General features: G+C 44.9%; 1 protein-coding gene across 2 annotated transcripts; it reads left to right on the top strand.

The window, feature by feature from the left end:
• Positions 1–3,872: 3,872 nt before the first annotated feature.
• On the top strand, positions 3,873–20,719 carry LOC139009263 (eukaryotic translation initiation factor 3 subunit C). Of its 2 annotated transcripts, none has more exons than XM_070413453.1 (21): positions 3,873–3,931; positions 4,067–4,205; positions 5,753–5,818; positions 5,909–6,098; positions 6,458–6,583; positions 6,770–6,824; positions 6,927–7,030; positions 7,380–7,507; positions 8,973–9,132; positions 9,274–9,374; positions 9,757–9,898; positions 10,316–10,441; positions 10,572–10,665; positions 11,470–11,660; positions 11,901–12,125; positions 17,019–17,382; positions 19,710–19,869; positions 19,954–20,019; positions 20,102–20,189; positions 20,291–20,453; positions 20,552–20,719. In XM_070413453.1, exons 2-21 carry the CDS (start codon positions 4,105–4,107, stop codon positions 20,632–20,634), a joined length of 2,733 nt encoding a protein of 910 aa, XP_070269554.1. In that variant the 5' UTR covers positions 3,873–3,931; positions 4,067–4,104; the 3' UTR covers positions 20,635–20,719. The 2 variants fall into 2 exon arrangements, with proteins under 2 accessions (XP_070269554.1, XP_070269553.1); XM_070413452.1 differs by having other exon boundaries at positions 9,271–9,374.
• Positions 20,720–21,051: the final 332 nt, after the last annotated feature.

The raw sequence follows: 21,051 nt of genomic DNA, 5'->3' as shown, positions 1-21,051 counted from the left end.
TAAAATCCAGGCCTTAACTAAACTCACCCATTTAACACACCCATGTTCTGCCCTTCCGGTGTGGCTCCATAGTTGAGCGTGGCCCCATGGACTAGGAGGTCCCGGTTCCCGATCAGGGCACATGCCCAGGTTCCAGACTCAATCCCAAGTAGGAGGCGTGCAGGAGGCAGCCCATATCAATGATTCTCTCTCATCATTGATGTTTCTATCTCTCTCTCTCTCTCTTCCTTTTCCTCTCTCTGAAATCAATAAAAAAAATATTTAATAAATCAATAAAAACACCCATGATCTGTTTTCACAGCCAGCATCAAGCCGTGGGCATCTCTCAGAGCAAGAGAAAGACCCACCACAAGAAGGGAAAATATGAGCTGGGGTGCCCTGCTGCCAGCACTGAGGTTGCCCCGAGGCGCACACACAGTCCGAGTGCAGGAGGCAACAAGAAGCACCCAGCCTGGAGGCTGGACGCCGATAACTTCTTCCAAGGCTCCGAGTGTTGTACGGGCAACACAGGGATCATTGATGTTGTCGACCACGCACCCACCCGCCAACTGGTACGCACCTAGACCCTGGAAAAGAACCGCCTGGTGCTCACAGCACACCAACCGCAGCGGCGGAGTCCCACTAGGCCAGTGATGGCGAACCTTTTGAGCTGAGCGTGCCAGCGTTTTGAAAAACCCTAACTTAACTCTGGTGCCGTGTCACATATAGAAATTTTTTGATATTTGCAACCATAGTAAAACAAAGACTTATATTTTGGATATTTATTTTATATATTTAAATGCCATTTAACAAAGAAAAATCAACCAAAAAAATGAGTTTGCGTGTCACCTCTGACACGCGTGTCATAGGTTCGCCATCACTGCACTAGGCACTGACCCTGGGCCAAGCCAACCCCTGAGGAGGAAGAGATTTTAAACAAAAAATGTTCAAAGAAAATTCAGAAAAAGTAGGATGAAAGCAGAAAGAATGCCCAAATCAGCAGTCTTCTCGAGGAGCAGGTCCAGCGGGGCAAGCTTCCTACGTGCTTCTCTTGAGAACAGGCCAGTGTGGCCCAGTAGCTGGCTCTCTGCTGGAGGGCAAGGAACTGGAGCTCTAGCTGAGGGAAACCAGGCCCTAAAAGGCAAATAAATGCCCTCCCTCCTATCTTAGCCCACGTCACAAAGGTGTTTATTGTCCTGAAAAACACACAAAAAAGCCCTAGCTGGTTTGGCTCAGTGGATAGAGCATCAGCCTGCGGACTGAAGGGTCCCCGGTTAGATTCTCGTCAAGGGCACATGCCTAGGTTGCCGGCTCGATCCCCAGTAGGGGCATGCAGGAGGCAACCAATCAATAATTCTCTCTCATCATTGATGGTTCTGTCTCTCTCCCCATCTCCCTCCTCTCTGAAATCAATAAAAATATACATTTTTTTAAAAAACACACACACAAAAGAAAAACACCCATGTTCTGCTTGGCTCCAGTTGTGCAGCCTAGTTATGCTTAGAAAGGAAGACATTCTCAGGTTCTCTTTACTCTGCTGCCCTCATTCCCATCCATCCTACTCACAAGACCAAGTTGTGGCAACTCAAAAATTGTTAGGGTAGAGCTCTAAAAGAGCAAAGCTCTCAATGGTTTACTTGGCTGGAAGATCACGTCCGGGTTGGAAAACAGGCTAGCAATGGAAACTTGAACAAGTCATTTGACCTCTTAGGACTTCAACATCCTTTTCTCTAAAGTTGGGACAATAATACCTGCCTCACAGGATTGTTGTAAAGATTTCTTTTTATTGATTGATTTTAGAGAGAGAAAAGAAGAGGGAGAGAAGGAGAGAGAGAGAGAGAGAGAGAGAGAGAAATATCAATTTTGTTGTTCCACTTATTAATGCATTCATTGGTTGATTCCTGTATGTGCCCTGACTGGCACTGGTTACACAGGTGTGCCAGCTTTGTTACTACTCATCAAGCTGTGTACTTATGATCGGTCACTTACCTATGTTACATTTTTAATAAAAGGTTTACTAAAAAAGCCTCCTTTCTGTTAAATTTAAATTTTTCATAATGACTTAGTAAAGGATTGGTAAAAAACAGAGAGTTTGATATGATTTTTCCTTTGCAAGTGATCAGGGTCTTGAGAGTAACGGGAAATCACTGTAAAAACAGTAGCTTTACTTTAGTCTGAATTTGCATTTCTTCATGTTTAGTGACGGTGATCTTTGTCTCACTCATCCTGCCTTGCCCTTTGCTTCTGGCTCCCTTGGCAATTTCAGTGTGTTTCATTTCTGTTTTAGGAGGTGAGGAGATTGATTTCAGAATCAAGTGGATCTTTAGGGAGAGAGGGAGGGGGGAAAGGGGAGGAAGAAAGCGGGGGAGGAGAAAGAGGGAGGGAGGAATGGGAACAGGGTTTACAGGCCAGGATGTATATAAAGGCCCTGCCATATTCTAGCCCCAATATACCAGCCATGGAATATGCCCTGAGTTTTCCTGTCCCCAGGATTTTGTTCATACTGTTTTCTCAACCTCACGTTGCCCCCTTCTTTCCCCTCAACCTGCTAATCCCCACTTTTCCTTCAGCGGGGCATTGTGCCTCCAATGCTGAACACAGGCCCAGACAGCAGCAAATGCTGAATGAATGAAACCACCTTTAAAAAATGTAAAACAGTCTCTGTGCTGCTAAAACCCCTGCTGGTGGTTTCTCCAACCCAACTGGATTTAAATCCATAGGCCTACAAGGACCTGTATGATCTAGAACTGTCTACTGTACTATTAATGTCTTGCTCACTTTGCTGATAGCACACAGGCCTTCTCTTTTACTTCTCGGACCTGGCCCGGCTCCTTCCTGCTTGAGGGCCTTCACACTTGCGGCTCCCCTTGGCTGGGAGCTGAGAACGTTCTTTCCCTAGATGACCTTCTGTATGGCTCCCTCCTTCTTATCATGTGGATCTCAGCTGAACTGCCAGCTTTTCAGAGGTCCTGACCTTCCTAATCAAAAGAATCTTCCTAACCAATCACTCTAACCAGTCACTTTAGTCTCTTTATGGTGCTATCACAATCTAAAATTATCTGTTTGTTAATTGACCAGTCCACTATAATATAGATTCCTTGTGAAATTAGGGTCCTTTTCTGTTCTGTTCACTGCTGCATCCAGTGCCTAGGACACTGCTGGTTCATAACAAACGCTCAGTAAACAAGTATTTGTGGAATTATTTACTACATGTTTATTTTATACAAGGCACTGTCCTAAATGCTTCATATATACTAAGTCATTTAATTCTCATAACACCCTATGAAGTCAGTGCCATTATTGTCATTTTACAGCTTGGGTAGACTGAAGCATAGAGAGGTTAGGAAATTTGCCGAACTTCAAACATTAACAAGTGACCAAGCTGGTATTTGAATTCACAGTCTGACCGACGAAGTTTGCTCTAGTTCCAAAGCACAGCAGCTCATCAGCGTCACGTGCACTTTTTTTAAAAATATTTTTTATTGATTTCAGAGAGAGGGAGAGGGAGAGGGAGAAACCTCAATGATGAAAAAGAACCATTGATCCGACGTCTCCTGCACGCCCCCTACTGTGCCCTGACCAGAATCGAACCGCGATCTCCGGGTTCATCATAGGCTGACGCTCAACCACTGAGCCACGCCGGCCGGGAACGTGCACGTTTTTAAAAAGTAAACTCTTGGCCCTGAGACCCTGATTCCACAGGTGATGCGTGAGGCTCGAAATCTGTGAGTGATAAAGGATGACAACGCGCCGCCCGATCAGGGAACGTAGAGGTGACGTACTTCCTTCCCAGGGCACATCGGGCCTGTCCCCGCCCCCTGTGCGGCGCGAAGGCCGTTGGGAGTTGTAGTTGCCGGGTATCGTTTGTCGGCGCCCCGGAAGTGACGTTAGTGCCGCCTTCTTTCCTCTCCGCGTTTCCGCAGTTTCGCGGTGTGACTCGCAGGCCCAGCCGGTAGGTATTTCTCGGTCCGCGTGTTTCAAGAAGGAGGGCCTGGGTCGGGGTACGCGCAGGGCCGGTGCTGGGCGGCGGCCGGGAGGCGGCGGCTCGGGCCCCTGCTCGCGGCGCGTCACTCCGGCTCTCCCGCAGGTCCGGCCGCGCCCGCCGCAGCCCTCAGCGCCGTCGCCATGTCGCGGTTTTTTACCACCGGTTCGGACAGCGAGTCCGAGTCGTCCCTGTCCGGGGAGGAGCTCGTCACCAAACCTGTCGGGGGCAACTACGGCAAACAGTGAGTGGGAGGGCTCGCGTCGTGTGCCCACGCGGGGAGCGCGGGTTCGCGGGCGTGGGGAGGCCGTGCGTGCGGGATGGGGGAGAAAGGAGGTGGGAGCGGGAGGGTCCCTGGGAGGCGGCGAAAGCGGGTTCTGGGGATGCTGAGAGTTTACGGCGCCGGAACGGCATCGGAGGGACAGCCTTCACGTTGAGGGTGCTGTGAGCCGGGAACCCACCGGAGACAAGGGTGTCCGAGAGGTTTCCCGCCGGCCGGGCCTGTTGCATCAGCTTCCTCGCTGGCCTCCTTGTCCACAGCCTTGGTGCAACCCCAGCCTCCCCTCCTCCGTTCGGCATCGGACGCCAAAAGGCTCCTTGCTGTGGCTCTGAAGCCCAGCCACCTGGCGCTTCGGGCGAGGACTTAAAACACCTGTTGTGTTCCTGGTGTTTACCTCCGCTTAAACGTCCTTCCCCACCCTGCAGATTAAAAATTCTTTTCACCCTTTGAAACAGTGGCATGGTGTTTCTCAGCTTGCTGTCATGCACCACGGCACCATCATCATGTTTGCCACATGACTGTCTACTGTTTAAAAATATATGTTGGAAGGCTCTGGTGGGATCGCTCAGTTGGTTAGAGCCTCCTCCTGACTCACCAAGGTTGCGGATTTGATCCCAGGTCCGGTGAACCAATGAATGCATGAATAGGGGGAGCAACAAATCGATGTTTCTCTCAAGTCAATAAGAAAAATAGATAGAGATTAGCATGGCGTCTGGCACAAGGATGGTGTCGGGGGAGAGGGTTTGGGGAAAATTAGTAAGATAGAAGAGAGAGATTGATAGCTGAATGCTGTCTGTGGTCTGTTTTCTCATTACTAAGGAGAAATATGGGTTGTCCGTGTGGTCTGGTGGTTGAGCGTCGACCTATGAACCACGAGATCACAGTTCGATTCCAGCCAAGGGCACATGCCTGGGTTGGGGCTCGGTCCTCAGTGGGGGCTGTGCAGGAGGCAGCCAATCAATGATTCTCTCTCATCATTGATGTTTCTACCTCTCTCTCCCTCTCCCTTCCTCTCTGAAATCAATTTAAAAATTTAAGAAAAGAAAAATACTGGCAGTGGAGGTGTTAAAGCCACTGAGACTTTCTTTGTCCTTGGCCTCTCACACTCTGGGACACATTGTTTTCTAGGACCTAGTTCAGGTACCACCTTCCTGAACACTTGTCCATTCATTGTAGCTACAGTGCCCCTTTCTCAGCTTCTTCCAGTACTTCTTAGTGTCTGTCTTCACATAGTGAGTTTTGTGGCATAGTACACAAGCACCGTTGTTTACTTGTGAGAGGATGGAAACCTGTGTGTGCTCCACGACATTTGGCAAAAGGCCTTACTTGAAGTAGGCTTAAAAGATTGAGTCGTATATGAGGAGGCTATGAAGAGGAAGGATCAAGTAGGGTGAGTATGGTACCGATGGCCTAACTTACTCAGTTCTATCTTCCCCATCTGAGAAGAGAAATAGGGACCACTTGGAAAGACTGGAAATAGAAAGGAAGATTAATGGTCTCTGTTCCTACAGGCCACTGTTGCTGAGTGAAGATGAAGAAGATACCAAGAGAGTGGTTCGAAGCGCCAAAGACAAGAGGTGAGGCCATGGGGAGCCTCTGGAGCAGTGGCACATTGGATGGTTGGTGATGGTGAATGTGTCCAATATGCTGTTGGTCTCCCAACCCAGGTTTGAGGAGTTGACCAACCTTATCCGGACCATCCGTAATGCCATGAAAATTCGGGATGTCACCAAGTGCCTGGAAGAATTTGAGCTCCTGGGAAAGGCGTATGGGAAGGCTAAAAGCATTGTGGACAAAGAAGGTGTCCCCCGGTTCTATATCCGCATCCTGGCTGATCTGGAGGACTATCTTAATGAGGTGTGACTCCTGTGGGGAAGGGGATTGTGGACCTGGGGATTCTCACCCACTTCAGGGATCATATCTCCTCTTGGTGGTTTGTCCTTATATACAGTGTTTCCCAGAACACAAGGAATAGGGGGATAAAGTAAGGAGAAGGACCTTTTTAGCCAAGAATTTTCATTGTATTTATTTTTACATTATCTTTTATTTGTGGTGGTGTCCTTTTAGTGGTGATATGTAAAAGGTCTTATAAAAATAACAGGTGTAATAAGTAGTATGGATGGTGTGCAGATAAACTAAAAAATGGTGGTAAAGCCTGAAATTTAGGAAATACTAGTTAGTCTCAGATTTCCTTTCTTCTCTCTTCGTTCCTTTAGCTATGGGAAGATAAGGAAGGAAAGAAGAAGATGAACAAGAACAACGCCAAGGCCTTGAGCACTCTGCGCCAGAAGATCCGAAAATATAATCGAGATTTTGAGTCCCACATTACAAATTATAAACAGGTGGGGGTGCTAGGCGCAGACTCTTTGAACTGTGGGGACAGTGACCTCATGACTGAGACAAAACATTTGCAAATGGGAGATGTGACTGGAGAAGGAGTCATGACAAGACTCTAGGGTAGAGGGTAGAATGGTGTGGTGGTTGGTCAACATCCTTAATTACGGTCTCATCTATTTCCCTCCTTAAAGAATCCTGAGCAGTCTGCAGATGAAGATGCTGAGAAGAATGAGGAGGATTCAGAAGGTGAGAGAGAATACCCTTATTGCAGATGGTTAGGAAGTCTAAAGTTAGTGGGTCCCTTGCCCTGGTTTCTTGGTTGTCCTTCAGCCTTGCTCTTCCCACCAGGCTCTTCAGATGGGGATGAGGACGGAGTCAGTGCTGCGGCTTTCTTGAAGAAGAAATCAGAAGCTCCTTCTGGGGAGAGTCGCAAGTTCCTCAAAAAGATGGAGGTCAGAGCCAGGGTTATAATGAGGGGTGATTTGCTTCCCATGGGCCATCCTTGGGAGAAGAAAAGACTCCTAGAACCCTAGGGTTAGGAGGGGTTGGTTTAGTGGAGTGTGGTTTGAGAACAGACTTCCTCTTGGATCAGAGCACTGAGTGCACTGGAATATGGAAAACTGGATTCTGGGGCAAGTCACTACTCTCTGGCCCTGGTGGTCCAATCTAGCTCTTAATATCCTGATTCCATGAAGAACCACTCTTGTTCCGATCTGTAAGCCTCTGAAACGTGTGTTATGGGAGCAGAGAGACTAGTCAGCCTCCCCATCTTGTCCCTACTGATCCTTTTTTCCCTCCAAGGATGAAGATGAGGACTCAGAAGATTCAGAAGAGGATGAAGAGTGGGACACAGGTTCAACATCTTCTGACTCAGACTCAGAGGAGGAAGAAGGGAAACAGACCGTGCTGGCCTCAAGATTCCTTAAAAAGTAAGAGAAGTGGTACCTCGCTGCAGTGGGAAGAGTAGGACACCTTTAATCTTCTTGAAGGTGGTTGCTTCTTCCATGGAGTCCTTTCAGGTTGTAGATGCCAGCTGCTCCCTTTTCACAAAGGGATATCAGAGTCAAGTACACTGGTTGGGTAAGCTCACAAAGCTAATGTGTCCTGAGGATTGGGTTTGAAGGCTCCAGAGTCCAAATATTTAACGATGACGTTATTCACTACACGTGGACTGAGTGTAAATCTCAGTTTGGCACTGATTCATTGTGCAATGTTGGACAAGCTACAGAACATTTTCAGTCTCTGGTTTCCTCATCTGTAAAATGGGATGGTACTTAACCCCGTCTCAAGGATAGCTGCAAGAATAGAGGTGATATAGAGAAATGGCTTAGCCCAGTATTGAAATGGGAGCTCTTAGTGATGGTAGCTATTATTATCTTTATTTCAGAGATCTCCTTAGTGTATACCGTAGTACTTCTTAGTATATAGCAAGCCTTCCCGAATTTTACTGGGACAGTCATAGAATGGGAAAACTGTTAGTCTTTTATTTAGCAGCTGTACAACTTTGGGTAAGTTACTTAACACTCATTGATCAGCTGCTTCCTGCACTTCCCCTGTTGGAGATGGAGCCCGCAACCCTGGCATGTGCCCTGACTGGAGTCGAGCCATGACCTCAGGGTTCATGGGTCGACACTCAACCACTGAGCAACACTGACTGGGCAACACTGCTCTTTTCGTAGGCAGAACTATTGCTGCTTTTTGTGTTGGCTTTTCTGCTTTTAAAAGTTGGCATTGCCCTAACCGGTTTGGCTCAGTGGATAGAGCGTCGGCCTGTGGTCTTAAGGGTCCCAGGTTCGATTCCAGTCAAGGGCATGTGCCTTGGTTGTGGGCACATACCCAGTAGGGGGTGTGCAGGAGGCAGCTGATCGATGTTTCTCTCTCATCGATGTTTCTAACTCTCCCTCTCCCTTCATCTCTATAGAAAATCAATAAAATATACTAAAAAAAACAAAAACAAAAAACTTAGGAAAGTCTTTTTACTAGCCACCAACTAATCAACTTAAAATTTCTTCCCAGGTCAGTGTGAACAGAGCAGTTAGTATCAGAGAACAACTATATATCTTAGGGGTTCTCTGGGAAACCTTAGAGATTAGCTGTGGAGCAGCATGACAGGCTATTTCTGTGTCTGCAGGGGCCTGGTTACCGCTGCCTTATTAGACCAGGCTAAATTGTTCCCTTCATAAGAGTCTCACAGTGGGTGTAAAATGGTGACATACCTTGGAAAGTCATCCAGCAAATTCAATGCTTAGTGGTGCTTGTGGTTATGGTTAATTTTAGGTCATTCTTGTAGAGTGTAGCTTGGATGCAGGACTCTACAGAGGAAAGAAACTTCGTGGTAGGAAGAAGCCTTAGGGAGAAGGGGACTGGTCTCTCATTTCCTGTGTCTCCCGGCAGAGCCCCGGCCACCGAGGAGGACAAGAAGGCTGCTGAGAAGAAACGGGAGGACAAAGCCAAGAAGAAGCACGATAGGAAATCTAAGCGCTTGGATGAGGAGGAGGAGGACAATGAAGGCGGGGAGTGGGAAAGGGTCCGAGGTGGAGTGCCCCTCGTTAAGGTGAGAATTTTAGAATTAAAAATGAGTTAGGAAACAGTTTGGAAGAGCATACAGGCCCAGTCTGATTAGGTTGGGAGAAAAGTTAAGGCAGGAACGAATTCCTGTTGGCTTGCACATGACAGGATCTGTGTTGCCTAGGAGAAACCGAAAATGTTTGCCAAGGGAACTGAGATCACCCATGCTGTTGTCATCAAGAAACTGAATGAGATTCTGCAGGCACGAGGCAAGAAAGGAACTGATCGGTGAGATTCGTGGATCCGGGTTGTGGGACTACAGGGTGAAGGCTCTTTTCTCTAAGACACAGGGTGGAGGTTGAGCCTTTTTTGGGAAGATGTGTGTGAGTGGCTCCATAGAAGGAATGGTCTTCATAAACCATCCCAGTCTATTTTCTGCTGTTTCCTCTCCCTTTGACCTTAAGCCAATCACTTGTCCTCTTAGGACTGTTCCCCATCTATGAAATGGGAATAATGCTCACCTTCTTTAGTCACTCAGTGACTAAAGTATACAGGAGTGAGGATGGGGGTATTGGGAATGAGGCTGCCTTCCTTGTGCAAAGGAAGCATGCTGTATGACAGGAGATTTTTGACTGGTCTTTGACGCCTCACCCTGTTCTGGACCCTCTAGTGCATCCCAGATTGAGCTGCTACAGCTGCTGGTTCAGATTGCTTCTGAAAACAATCTTGGGGAGGGCGTCGCCATTAAGATCAAGTTCAATATCATCGCCTCTCTCTATGACTACAACCCCAACCTGGCTACATACATGAAGGTGAGGGCAATAAAGAGGAGCATTCCAAGGCTGAGCTGGTGGGTTAGGGGAAGGTGCCTAGTGTCTTAAAACTCAAGGGCTGTGGCCCTAGCTGGTTTGGCTCAGTGGATAGAGCGTCAGCCTGTGGACTAAAAGGTCCTGGGTTCAATTCCAGATAAGGGCACATGCCTGGGTTGCAGGCTCGATCCCCAGTGGGGGGCATGCAGGAGGCAGCAGATCAATGATTCTCATCTTTGATGTTTATCTCTCTCCCTCTCACTTCCTCTCTGAAATCAATAAAAATATATTTAAAAACCTCAAGGGCTGTGGAAACAGTCTTAGTAGTTGAAGGCTCTGTGTGTTCTGGTGAAGGGGCTTTTGGGAGGCACCTGCTCATTCCCCCTGCACACCTCTGACTGCCATCTGATCTCTTGGCAGCCTGAGATGTGGCAGAAGTGCCTGGATTGCATCAATGAGCTGATGGACATCCTGTTTGCAAACCCCAACATCTTTGTTGGAGAGAACATTCTGGAAGAGAGTGAGAACCTACATAATGTTGACCAGGTAAAGAGAGGAATTGGCAGGCTAATTGGAGATGTGTATGTTGTCTGCTTTGAGAAAGCTTGATGGAAATAACGATTAAGTTTGGGCTGAGGTATGGGCTGGTTGGTTTACTACTCCTTTATCTTTTCAGCCACTGCGTGTCCGTGGCTGTATCCTAACTCTGGTGGAACGGATGGATGAAGAATTTACCAAAATAATGCAAAATACTGACCCTCACTCCCAAGGTGAGCCTGAGCAAGCATGGGCATCAGTGAGAAGAAATGTGCAAGGACTAAAACTAAGGATTATACTAAACGGGCATTTGGAAAGCCAGTTTTTTCCCCAGAGCATTCACTCTGGAGGGCCTGAGATTCTGGGTCACTCTCCCATAAGTTCTGATTCAGTGGGGCTGAGTGGGGCCTCAGATTTGCATTTCTAACATGTTTCCAGGTGGTGCTGTTGGTTTGGGAACCACACTGTGGGAATCATTGGGGTACGGCCTCTGCCCATTTGGCTTGTTTAGCTTGGATCAGGGACACTGGGGTGGGGAAAATACAGGACATTTCCAGAGTAAAATGTGAATGCCCACATGTACCCACTGAGTCAAGGTGTCGCAGTGAACAAGGCAGCTAGACGCCTTCATGCTCATTGAGTTCACATTCAGTGCTGGGGGATGGCAGTAAACCTTTGTTTTTTCCCAAATAAACGAATGAGGTAATTTTAGATGCTCTAAACTCTGAATTAGAAATTCAAATTGGGACCTGTGCTAGAGCCTTGAAGAGTAGCAGCTTTAGATAATGGTTGAACAGAGCATCCTTAGGTAGAGGCCATTTGAGATGAGATCGGAATGAGGAGGAGGGGGAGTTAATCAGGGGAGGAATTAGCAGAAGAGAACACCTAACAGGAGGAACAGAAAGTGAGCTTGGTGTGTACCAGGACAGGATCTGATGGGTGCAGAAAACATACATAGGCAACTGGATTGGTCAAGGACAGGTGACTGAGAAAGCCTGGGTGCCTGACTGAGCTGAGGATGGTGCTCTCCCTGCCAGAGTATGTGGAGCACCTGAAGGATGAGGCGCAGGTGTGTGCCATCATTGAGCGTGTGCAACACTACCTGGAAGAGAAGGGGACCACTGAGGAGATCTGTCGTGTCTATTTGAGGCGCATTCTCCACACCTACTACAAGTTTGATTACAAGGCCCATCAACGGCAGCTTACCCTCCCTGAGGGCTCCTCAAAGGTGAGTGCTTGGCCAAGTGTCGGGAGAGGGATATGTCAGTCTGTCTGACATATCTGTCAGGAGTTGGTGGCAAACCTTCCTTCCCTGGGAACTTCCTGAAGTGGAACTTCCTAGGGTGAGGCTGGGTGGAGTCTCATATTTGGTTGCTAATGCCTAAGCCATTTAGAGCCACTGTCTTTGTTGGTACCTCCCCTTCCCCTCACCAAACAATAACATCACCCCCGCTCCCCTGCCCCCCAGTCTGACCAAGATCAGGCAGAAAATGAGGGCGAGGACTCAGCTCTGCTGATGGAGAGACTTTGCAAGTACATCTATGCCAAAGACCGCACAGACCGAATTCGCACATGCGCCATCCTCTGCCATATCTACCATCATGCCCTGCACTCCCGCTGGTACCAGGCCCGTGACCTCATGCTTATGAGCCACCTACAAGACAACATTCAGCACGCAGACCCTCCAGTACAGGTAGGATGAGGAGACGCTCTGGCTTTAGTGGCAAAGGGAAGACCAGGCCAGGTCCCTATTGGAGCAGAGTGGCTCAATCAAATTAGTCACTTTGGCTGATTCAGATGTAAGTAAACCTTTGGTCTTTCCCAATTGCCAGCATTCTTTGATCCTCCTGCATATTAACATTTTATTGTACTGGTCCAACAGCATTAGAGTCCTGTGGGATAGAGATTTGGGTTCAACTAACATTTATTATTCCTATAATGTGTCTACTTCGGAACATTCGGTGATCATCTTGTTTAGAAAGGTGAAAAGAACTCTTTAAGAAATTGTCAAACCAATTGGAAGACAGGGATCCAAATGTAGTGTGATGTGTTGGGACACAACAGTGGAGCAACTAATTTTGTGTGTGGCTGCATTGTGAGGATATTTGAAGCTGTGTCTTTAAATGTGTCCTTAATATAATTAATACTCATGTGGTGAACATTTGGTGAACCTTTCTGATGGTGGTTTTAAATAGCACTTTCATTTGTTTGTTCTTTTTTACTTCATTGTATGAATCGTTTTCTTTCTTTTTCTTTCAATTACAATTTACTTTTATATTAGTTTCAGGTGTACAAAGTGATTCCCCCTGATAATTCTGGTGCCACCTGGCACCATACATAGTTGTTAAAATATTATTGATTATATGTCCTCTGCTGTACTTTACATCTTATGACTGTTTTGTAACTTACCAATCTGTATTTATCAATCCCTTCACCTTTTCACCCAGTTCCCCAATCCCTCTCCCCTCTGGCAATCATCAGTCTTCTCTGTATCTATGTACCTGTTTCCGATTGGTTGGTTGGTTGGTTTATATTGTTCTTTAGATTCCACTTATATGTGAAATCACATGGTATTTGTCTTTCTCTGACTGATTTTACTTCATTTAATACTTTCTAGGCCCATCCATACTATCACAAATGGTAAAATTTTCTTTTTTGTGTCAGTAATATTTCATTGTATAAATGTACCACAGCTTTTTTATCTGCGTGTCTATTGATGGACACTTGGACTGCTTTTATAGCTTGGCTTTTGTAAATAAGGCTGCAGTGAACATAGGGGTGCATATATTCTCTTGAAGTAGTGTTTCGGGTTTCTTCGGATACATTCTCAGAAGTGGAGTCACTGGATCATAAGGAAGTTCCATTTTAAATTTTTTGAGGAACCTCCATACTGTTTTCCATAGTGGCTGCGCCAGTCTGCATTCTCACCAGCAGTGCACTGGGTTTCCCTTTTTCCAGATCCTCTCCCACCCTTGTTGATTTACTGATGGTAGCCATTCTGACAGTTATGAGGTGATATCTCATTGTGGTTTTAATTTGCATTTCTCTGATGATTAGGAATGTTGAGCATCTTTTTATGTCTATTGGCCATCTGGTTGTCCTGTTTGGAGAAGTGTCTATTCAGGTCCTTTGCCCACTTTTAAATTGGATTGTTTGTTTTTTTGATGTTGAGTTGTATGAGTTATTATAAATTTTATTAGACGTATCACTGGTGAATATGCTCTCACATTCATTGACTTTTCATTTATTTGATGCAAAAACTTTTTAATTTGATGTAGTCCCATTTGTTTATTTAGTCTTTTGTTTCCCTTGCCCAAAAAGATATATCAGAAAAAATATTACTAAGAGAAATGTCCAAGATTTTGTTGCCTATATTTTCTTATAGGATTTTTATAGTTTCAGGTCTTACATGTAAGTCTTTAATCCATTTTTAGTTTATTCTTGTGTATGGTATAAGAAGGTGGTGAAGTTTCATTTTTTTGCACGTATCTGTACAACATTTATTGAATAGAATCTTCAGCCCCATTGTATATCCTTGCCTCTTTTGTTGAATATTATTTTTGTTGACTACAAAGGTGTGGATTTATTTCTGGACTCTCTATTCCATTGATCTATGTCTGTTTTTATGCCAGAACCATACTGATTTAATTACAAGTTCTTGATCTATTTTTGTCTGGATAGATTGCTGGTGTATTTCCAGTTTGTGAATGAAGCTGCTGTGAACATTAATGTACAAATCCTTGTGTGGATATATGTTTTCTCTTGGGTAATACTTAAGAGTAAAATTGCTGCATCATAGTGTAGATGTATGTTTAGTTTTATTAGAAACTGAGGTGGTTGGTTATGTCATTTCATATTCCTACCAGTAATGTGTGAGTGTTCCTTGTTACTGTTTTATATTGTAGGTCTTTTTTAATTTTAGCCATATTGGTGGTTGTGTAATGGAATCCCATGGTGTTCATTTGTATTTCCCAAAAAACTCCTGAAATTGATTGTTTTTTTGTTGATTTGTCCTTTGTCTGTCTTCTTTCATGAAATGTCTGATCAACTTTTGCTTACTGTTTTTGTTTGTTCGTTAATCCTCACCCGAGAATATTGACTTTCAAAGAGAGTGGAAGGGAAGGGGAGAGAAACATTGATGCGAGACACATCGATGGGTTGCCCCCTCACTCCCACATGCCTTGCAACGGAGGTATGTGCCCTTGACCGGAATTGAACACTCGACCCTTCAGTCCACAAGCTGACGCTGTGACCACTGACCCAAACCGGCTAGAGCAACTTTTGCCTATTACTTTTAAAGATTGGATTGTTCGTCTTTTTATTATTGAGTTGTAGGAATTCTTTATATATCCTGGATGCCAGTTCTTTTTCAGGTCAAAGTTTTCCAGATAATCTTCTTCCATTTTGTGCTTTGCTTATTCATTTTCTTAACCATTCCTTTTGGTGTAGTTTTTTTGTTTATGGTTATTTTCTGGGTCCTAGTGACAGAAACCTTTGCCTACTTGTAATTCATGAAGATATTCTTCTCTCTCTCTTTTTTTTAAGTTCTTATGGTTTTAGCTTTCACATTTAAATCTGTGATTTTTGCATATGGTGTGAGGTCAGGGTCAGGGAAGGTCTATCCCCATTATATTGCTTTGGTGCCTTTGTGGAATACTACTCAACCCTTAAAGCGTGAGTGTATTTCTGGGCTCTCTATTCTGGTCTATTCATTCATGTTTTTGTCTGTCTTTATGCCATTATAATACTGTCTTGATTGCTGTGCCTTTAGAGTAACTCTCAAAGTCAGTGATAAGAGTCCGCCAACTTTCTTTTTTGCAATGATTTGGATATTTTGTGATCTTTGCATTTCCACATAAATTTTAGAGTCAGCTTGTCAGTTTCTACAAAAACATCTGGGATTTTATTGAATCTATAAAATAATTTTAGGAAAATTCACATGTTAAGTAAACATTGAACCTTTCAGTCTTACATGTTATCTCTTCATTTATTTTCTTCAGTTTCTCTCTGCAATGTTGGAAGTATTAGACATCTTTTTAAAAATTTTTCCTGAATATCATGTGATACCTGACGCTTTTGTAAATGTAATTTTTTTTTTAAAAAAATCATTTTTCAATTGTTAATTTCCAGTGTATCCTACCATTTTGCTAAATTCACTTAGCTCTAGTACAGTCATGTGCTGCTTAATGAGGGGAATACATTCTAGGAAATGCGTTGTTAGGTATAATGTTAGCTATAGTATTTTGGTCAATTTCCTTTCTCAGATTGATCCAAGTTCAATGAGAATTTTTGTCAAAACAGATACTGAATTTTGTCAAAAGCTTTTTCTGCATCTATTGAAATGATACACAGTTAATTTCTCCCTTGTTCTGTTCATTTGGTGAATAACCATGATTTTAGATTTTTATATAAGCCTTCATTCCTGAAATATATCCTACTTGATCAAGATTTATTATCTCTTTTAAATGTTGCTAGATTCTGTTTACTAATAATTTTTAAGGTTCTTTGCATCTGTTTATTACTGATACTGACCTCTGTGTATTTGCTGTTATTAATACTTAGTCTTTCCCCCCTTAAAAAAGTCTGTGTTGCTTACAGTCTTTCCTTCTTAATTAGTGGCAGGTCCATTTTTCAGTTGCCGAGGTCAGAAACTTTGGCGTCATCCATGATTCTTGTTTTTCTCTCACATACTACATCTGCTTCCCCAGCCATTTCTGTTCAAAATCCTTATCTGACCACTTATCACATTCAATGCTACCCTCTGGTCTAAGCCACCATCATCTTGGTCTCTCTCTGCTCTGACCTTCAGGCTCTTCTTTAAAAAGAAACAATCAAACAAAAAAAAACTATTGGGTTTTTTTTTGTTTTACCATATGTCCCCTTTCCCCAGTGACCACTTCTAGCCCACCCCCAAAGGCTATTCTTAATACAGTAGCCAAAGTAGCCATATTAAATTACGTCAGATTATATCACTTATTCGCTCAAAACCTTCCCATGGTTTTCCATCTTAAAATCCTTAACCTGGCTTACATGGCTGTGTGCTTGCTCATCCTCTGGTTTATGATCACATCTTTTTTGTCAGCCGTGGTCATTTCACATTCCTGTTCCCCAGGTACACCGGGCACAACTCTTGCACATGGCCTTTGCCTTGGCTTTTTCTTTTTTCTACAGTGCTTTTCTCCCAGTTACCTGCAGGACTTGCTCCCTCTTTTTCTATTAGGTATTTATTTAAACATTCCCACCAAGATGTGGCCTTCCCTAGTTATCCCTTATAAAATTGTGAGCTCCCACCACTGCCACCACCACATAAACTCCCTTCATTTCCTCCTCTGCTTTATTTTCCTCCTTATCACGAGTCCCACCTGTATATTGTGATTCTTCTTCTTCCACACCCTGTCCCTGAAATGGAAGCTCTGTGGTGGAGCAGGGACTTGTCTATTTTGTTCTCAATCCCATCCGATTGCCTGGTGCTCACCACGTCAGTGTATCATTTGTTGAGTATTTGTATATTTGTTGAATGAATGAACAACTTGGAATGACTTGCCCCATCACTGTCACCTCTGAGTGCATCGTCCTTTGCTCCCAGATCCTGTACAACCGCACCATGGTGCAGCTGGGCATCTGTGCCTTCCGCCAAGGCCTGACCAAGGATGCTCACAATGCCCTGCTGGACATCCAGTCAAGTGGCCGGGCCAAGGAGCTCCTGGGTCAGGGTCTGCTGCTGCGCAGCCTCCAGGAGCGCAACCAGGAGCAGGAAAAGGTGGAGCGGCGCCGGCAAGTGCCCTTCCACCTGCACATCAACCTGGAGCTGCTGGAGTGTGTTTACCTGGTGTCTGCCATGCTCCTGGAGATCCCCTACATGGCCGCCCATGAAAGTGATGCCCGCCGGCGCATGATCAGCAAGCAGTTCCATCACCAGCTGCGGGTGGGCGAGCGACAGCCCCTGTTGGGTGAGTATGAGGCTCTGTAGTGGGACAAACTTCACTTCTTTGTTCCTTTATTACTTTTTTTTTTTTTAAGTGTTTTTATTTATTTCAGAGAGAGAAAGGGAGAGGGAGAGATGGAAACATCACTGATGAGAGAGAATTATTGGTCGGCTCCCTTCTGTACACTCCCTACTGGGGATCAAGCCCACAACCTGGGCATGTGCCCTGACCGGGTATTGTACCATGACCTGCAGACCAGCCAGGCTGTTCGTTGATTACTTTTAATAAAAGGATTAAGAGAAGCTAAAGGGAATAGTTTGATTCTATTTGATTTAATGACATCTTCATAGAGAACCTTAAGGCATCCTTTTTACTTAATAGTTTCTATAAGCTCTCACCATAGGATACATTGTTCTGTCTTACAAATTAAGCTCCCTGCTTTCTGTTATTCTCTCATTTCAGTCTGCTTGTCAGCCTTACCTTTCTATAGAATTTATAATGCTATACACCCCCACACCTTTAGAGGTTCTTCATTGCCTACAGAGTAAAGCTCACTCTCCTTTAGTCACTAAGTCAAACTCATGACCTGTTTCCAGTGGTTTTTCTTATTTAATATAAATTTACATTTTATAGTACTTTTTTCTGCCTGGCACTGTAAAAATAATTTATTCTTTATTACTAATAACTCTTTAATGTAAATACTATTATTACCCCCTTTTTCTTGATTCAGAAATTGAGGCACGGAAGTTAAGTGACTTGCCTAACTTTAACATAGCTGATGTGTGCCTCTCTAACCCTTTTTCCTCTTTTTCCCCTTTTTCTTCTTCATGTGCATTATTTTCTAGCCAACCAACTAGACCCTTGGCATTCCAGAATCTAACATTGGCCCCTCTAATCACTTCTGAAAGATCTGATCCATCAATCTAGCAGTTGAGTGAGTTGTGATTTCACTGGGAAAGGAATTTGAATTGTGCCCTTCCAGTGGGGTTGAAGGACTTGGCAAGTGAGTCAGGCTTACTGTTCACGGCCGCACCCCTTTATAGATTTGTCCTCAGCTGGCTGTGTGTATGGCCAGTTGAAGTGCAGGTGCCCCTTAAGCAGATTTTGTTTGGCTTATGTGGTGATCCTTGCTTTAATTGGAAATTTCCAGTGAAAGCCTGTGTTTCCAGCATCTCTTAGTGTTCTCTAGTTCACCACAGTTCCTACCATTCTGTGTCAGTGCCTGCAGTGGAGCCAGAAGCCAGTTTCTGTTTCAGCTCTACACTACTGCTTGGTTTGTAGAGAAATATTCTTTGAACCTCTCACCTTGCCTAATTTTCAGAAGTGATCAAATGGAAGCTAACACAAAAGGGTTGTGTGTCTTTCCTTATACTTAGCCCTATTCATACATTTCTACCTGGGCCTAAACCGTGAACATGCTTAAACTTGTTGTCCCTGTTTTAGGTTTGCCCTGCTCATGGTTCCCTTCATCTGCCATCCATTTCCAGTCTTGGAGCTTTTATACTTTATTGTCTACCCTGAATTCCAGCTACTCTTTTTTGCCATATCTATCTTCCTGGCTTATTTCTCACAACTGTATTTTGGGGGCCAAAGTCCATCAGCATATCATACCCATGATTTATCAGAATTTAAATTTAAAGTGAGGCTAAATTTTTTTTATTTTTATTATTGATTTTTTACAGAGAGGAAGGAAGAGGGATAGAGAGTTAGACATATCGATGAGAGAGAAACATCAATCAGCTGCCTCCTGCACACCCCCTACTGGGGATGTGCCCGCAACCAAGGTACATGACCTTGACCAGAATCGAACCTGGGACCCTTCAGTGTGGCAGGCCGATGCTCTATCCACTGAGCCAAACCAGTTAGAGCGAGGCTAAATTTTTTTAAGAAAAGGAGTGAGCCACTTTAAAGGAAAATAAACTGATAACAGTGTGATATATAGTAGATATGGCAAAAATCATGAAGGTGGTATGAGAAGGAAGAAGTTGGATAACTACCATTCCAGTTGAGATGTTAATTTTTTTAGGTCAAGGATCCTTATAAGAATCTGATGAAAACTATGGACCCTTTTTCTAGAATAATATACATAAGGATACCCAAAGCAATTTGTCAACATTTTCAAGGAGGTCACTGGTTCCCTAAGCACATCATGGACTGATTTCGTCTAAATCTAAACCAACCTATTCTGATAGTAAAGGACTTGTGCAATCACATGGCTGTTTAGTGGAGAGATGGGAAGGTCTCCAAGCTGGTTGTTGGCTCTCCCAGCCTGTGATCCTCCTTGAACAGTGCTTGGGGCCAGACCCTGGTGCCGGGTTTTCCTAGTCCCTGCCTCATTCCCAACCTTTCAGGCCCCCCTGAATCAATGAGGGAACATGTGGTCGCTGCCTCCAAGGCTATGAAGATGGGTGACTGGAAGACCTGCCACAGCTTTATAATCAATGAGAAGATGAATGGCAAAGTGTGGGACCTTTTCCCTGAGGCTGACAAAGTCCGAACCATGTTGGTTAGGTGAGCCGAGGAGGGGAATGTGGTGAGTGGGGAATAAAAGACTGATTGGTCCCCTTCCCTGAAGATCTGTTCTTTATCCCATAGGAAGATCCAGGAAGAGTCACTACGGACCTACCTCTTCACCTACAGCAGTGTCTATGACTCCATCAGGTAGGATAAGCCCTGAGGAAGCAGAGCGGCCCCAGCTTTGTGGTCACAGGTCCTAGTTGCTCCCTATCTTCTTTCTCCCCAGCATGGAGACACTGTCTGACATGTTTGAGCTGGACCTACCCACTGTACACTCCATCATTAGCAAGATGATCATTAATGAGGAGTTGATGGTAAGGGCCAGGGGTGGTAAATGGGCAGGTGAGTCATGGGGAGTTTGGAGTGGAGGGGTCTGATCTGTGTCATGTCCCTATCTCTGGCTCATTCCCATCAGGCCTCCTTGGACCAGCCAACACAGACAGTGGTGATGCACCGCACGGAGCCCACTGCCCAACAGAACCTGGCTCTGCAGCTGGCAGAAAAGCTGGGCAGCCTGGTGGAAAACAACGAGCGGGTGTTTGACCACAAGCAGGGTACCTATGGTGGCTACTTCCGAGGTGAGTGGTTCCATCCCCTCTGCTCTCCCAGCGTCCTGACTCCCTCCCTGTCTCTCTGCTGGCATTCACTCCCTCCCCTTCCCATCTCTCTCCTGCAGACCAGAAGGATGGCTACCGCAAAAACGAAGGCTACATGCGCCGGGGTGGCTACCGCCAGCAGCAGTCTCAGACAGCCTACTGATCACTTCTGCCCCTGTGGCTAGACCATTCAACAACCTTTAAGTCCTAAACCACATCCCAGTCATTAAAGGTCTATTTAAACTTGTTATAGTTCCTGTTTGTCTGCATGTCGCCACAGAGGTGTTTAGGCAGTTCATTATGCTAGTTTTATTTCTTAGCTCCTACCATATGACAGGCACAAGGCAGAAATAACTTGTACATATCTCTGACTTCAAAGAGCTTGCTGCTCTTTTGCATTTAACAGAAAATTGTAGCAACGTGATAAGTTATAACAGGTGTGAAGGAAAGGTGGTGGATATTTGAGCAGGATATGACTGTGGGCATAAATATCAGAAAACAAAATGGAGTAGGCTGTAGTGACGGCTCGTCCTTGCAAGTGGATGGGTGGCGGTGCACCATCAGGAAAAGGAGAGTTTGC

The sequence above is a fragment of the Myotis yumanensis genome, unplaced genomic scaffold, assembly GCF_028538775.1.
Source record: "Myotis yumanensis isolate MYYU_CA2020_CCGP unplaced genomic scaffold, mMyoYum1.0.hap1 SCAF_4, whole genome shotgun sequence".
Lineage (NCBI taxonomy): Eukaryota > Metazoa > Chordata > Mammalia > Chiroptera > Vespertilionidae > Myotis > Myotis yumanensis.
The sequence above is the reverse complement of the archived record's forward strand: the minus strand, read 5'-3'. Positions and strand labels throughout refer to the sequence as shown.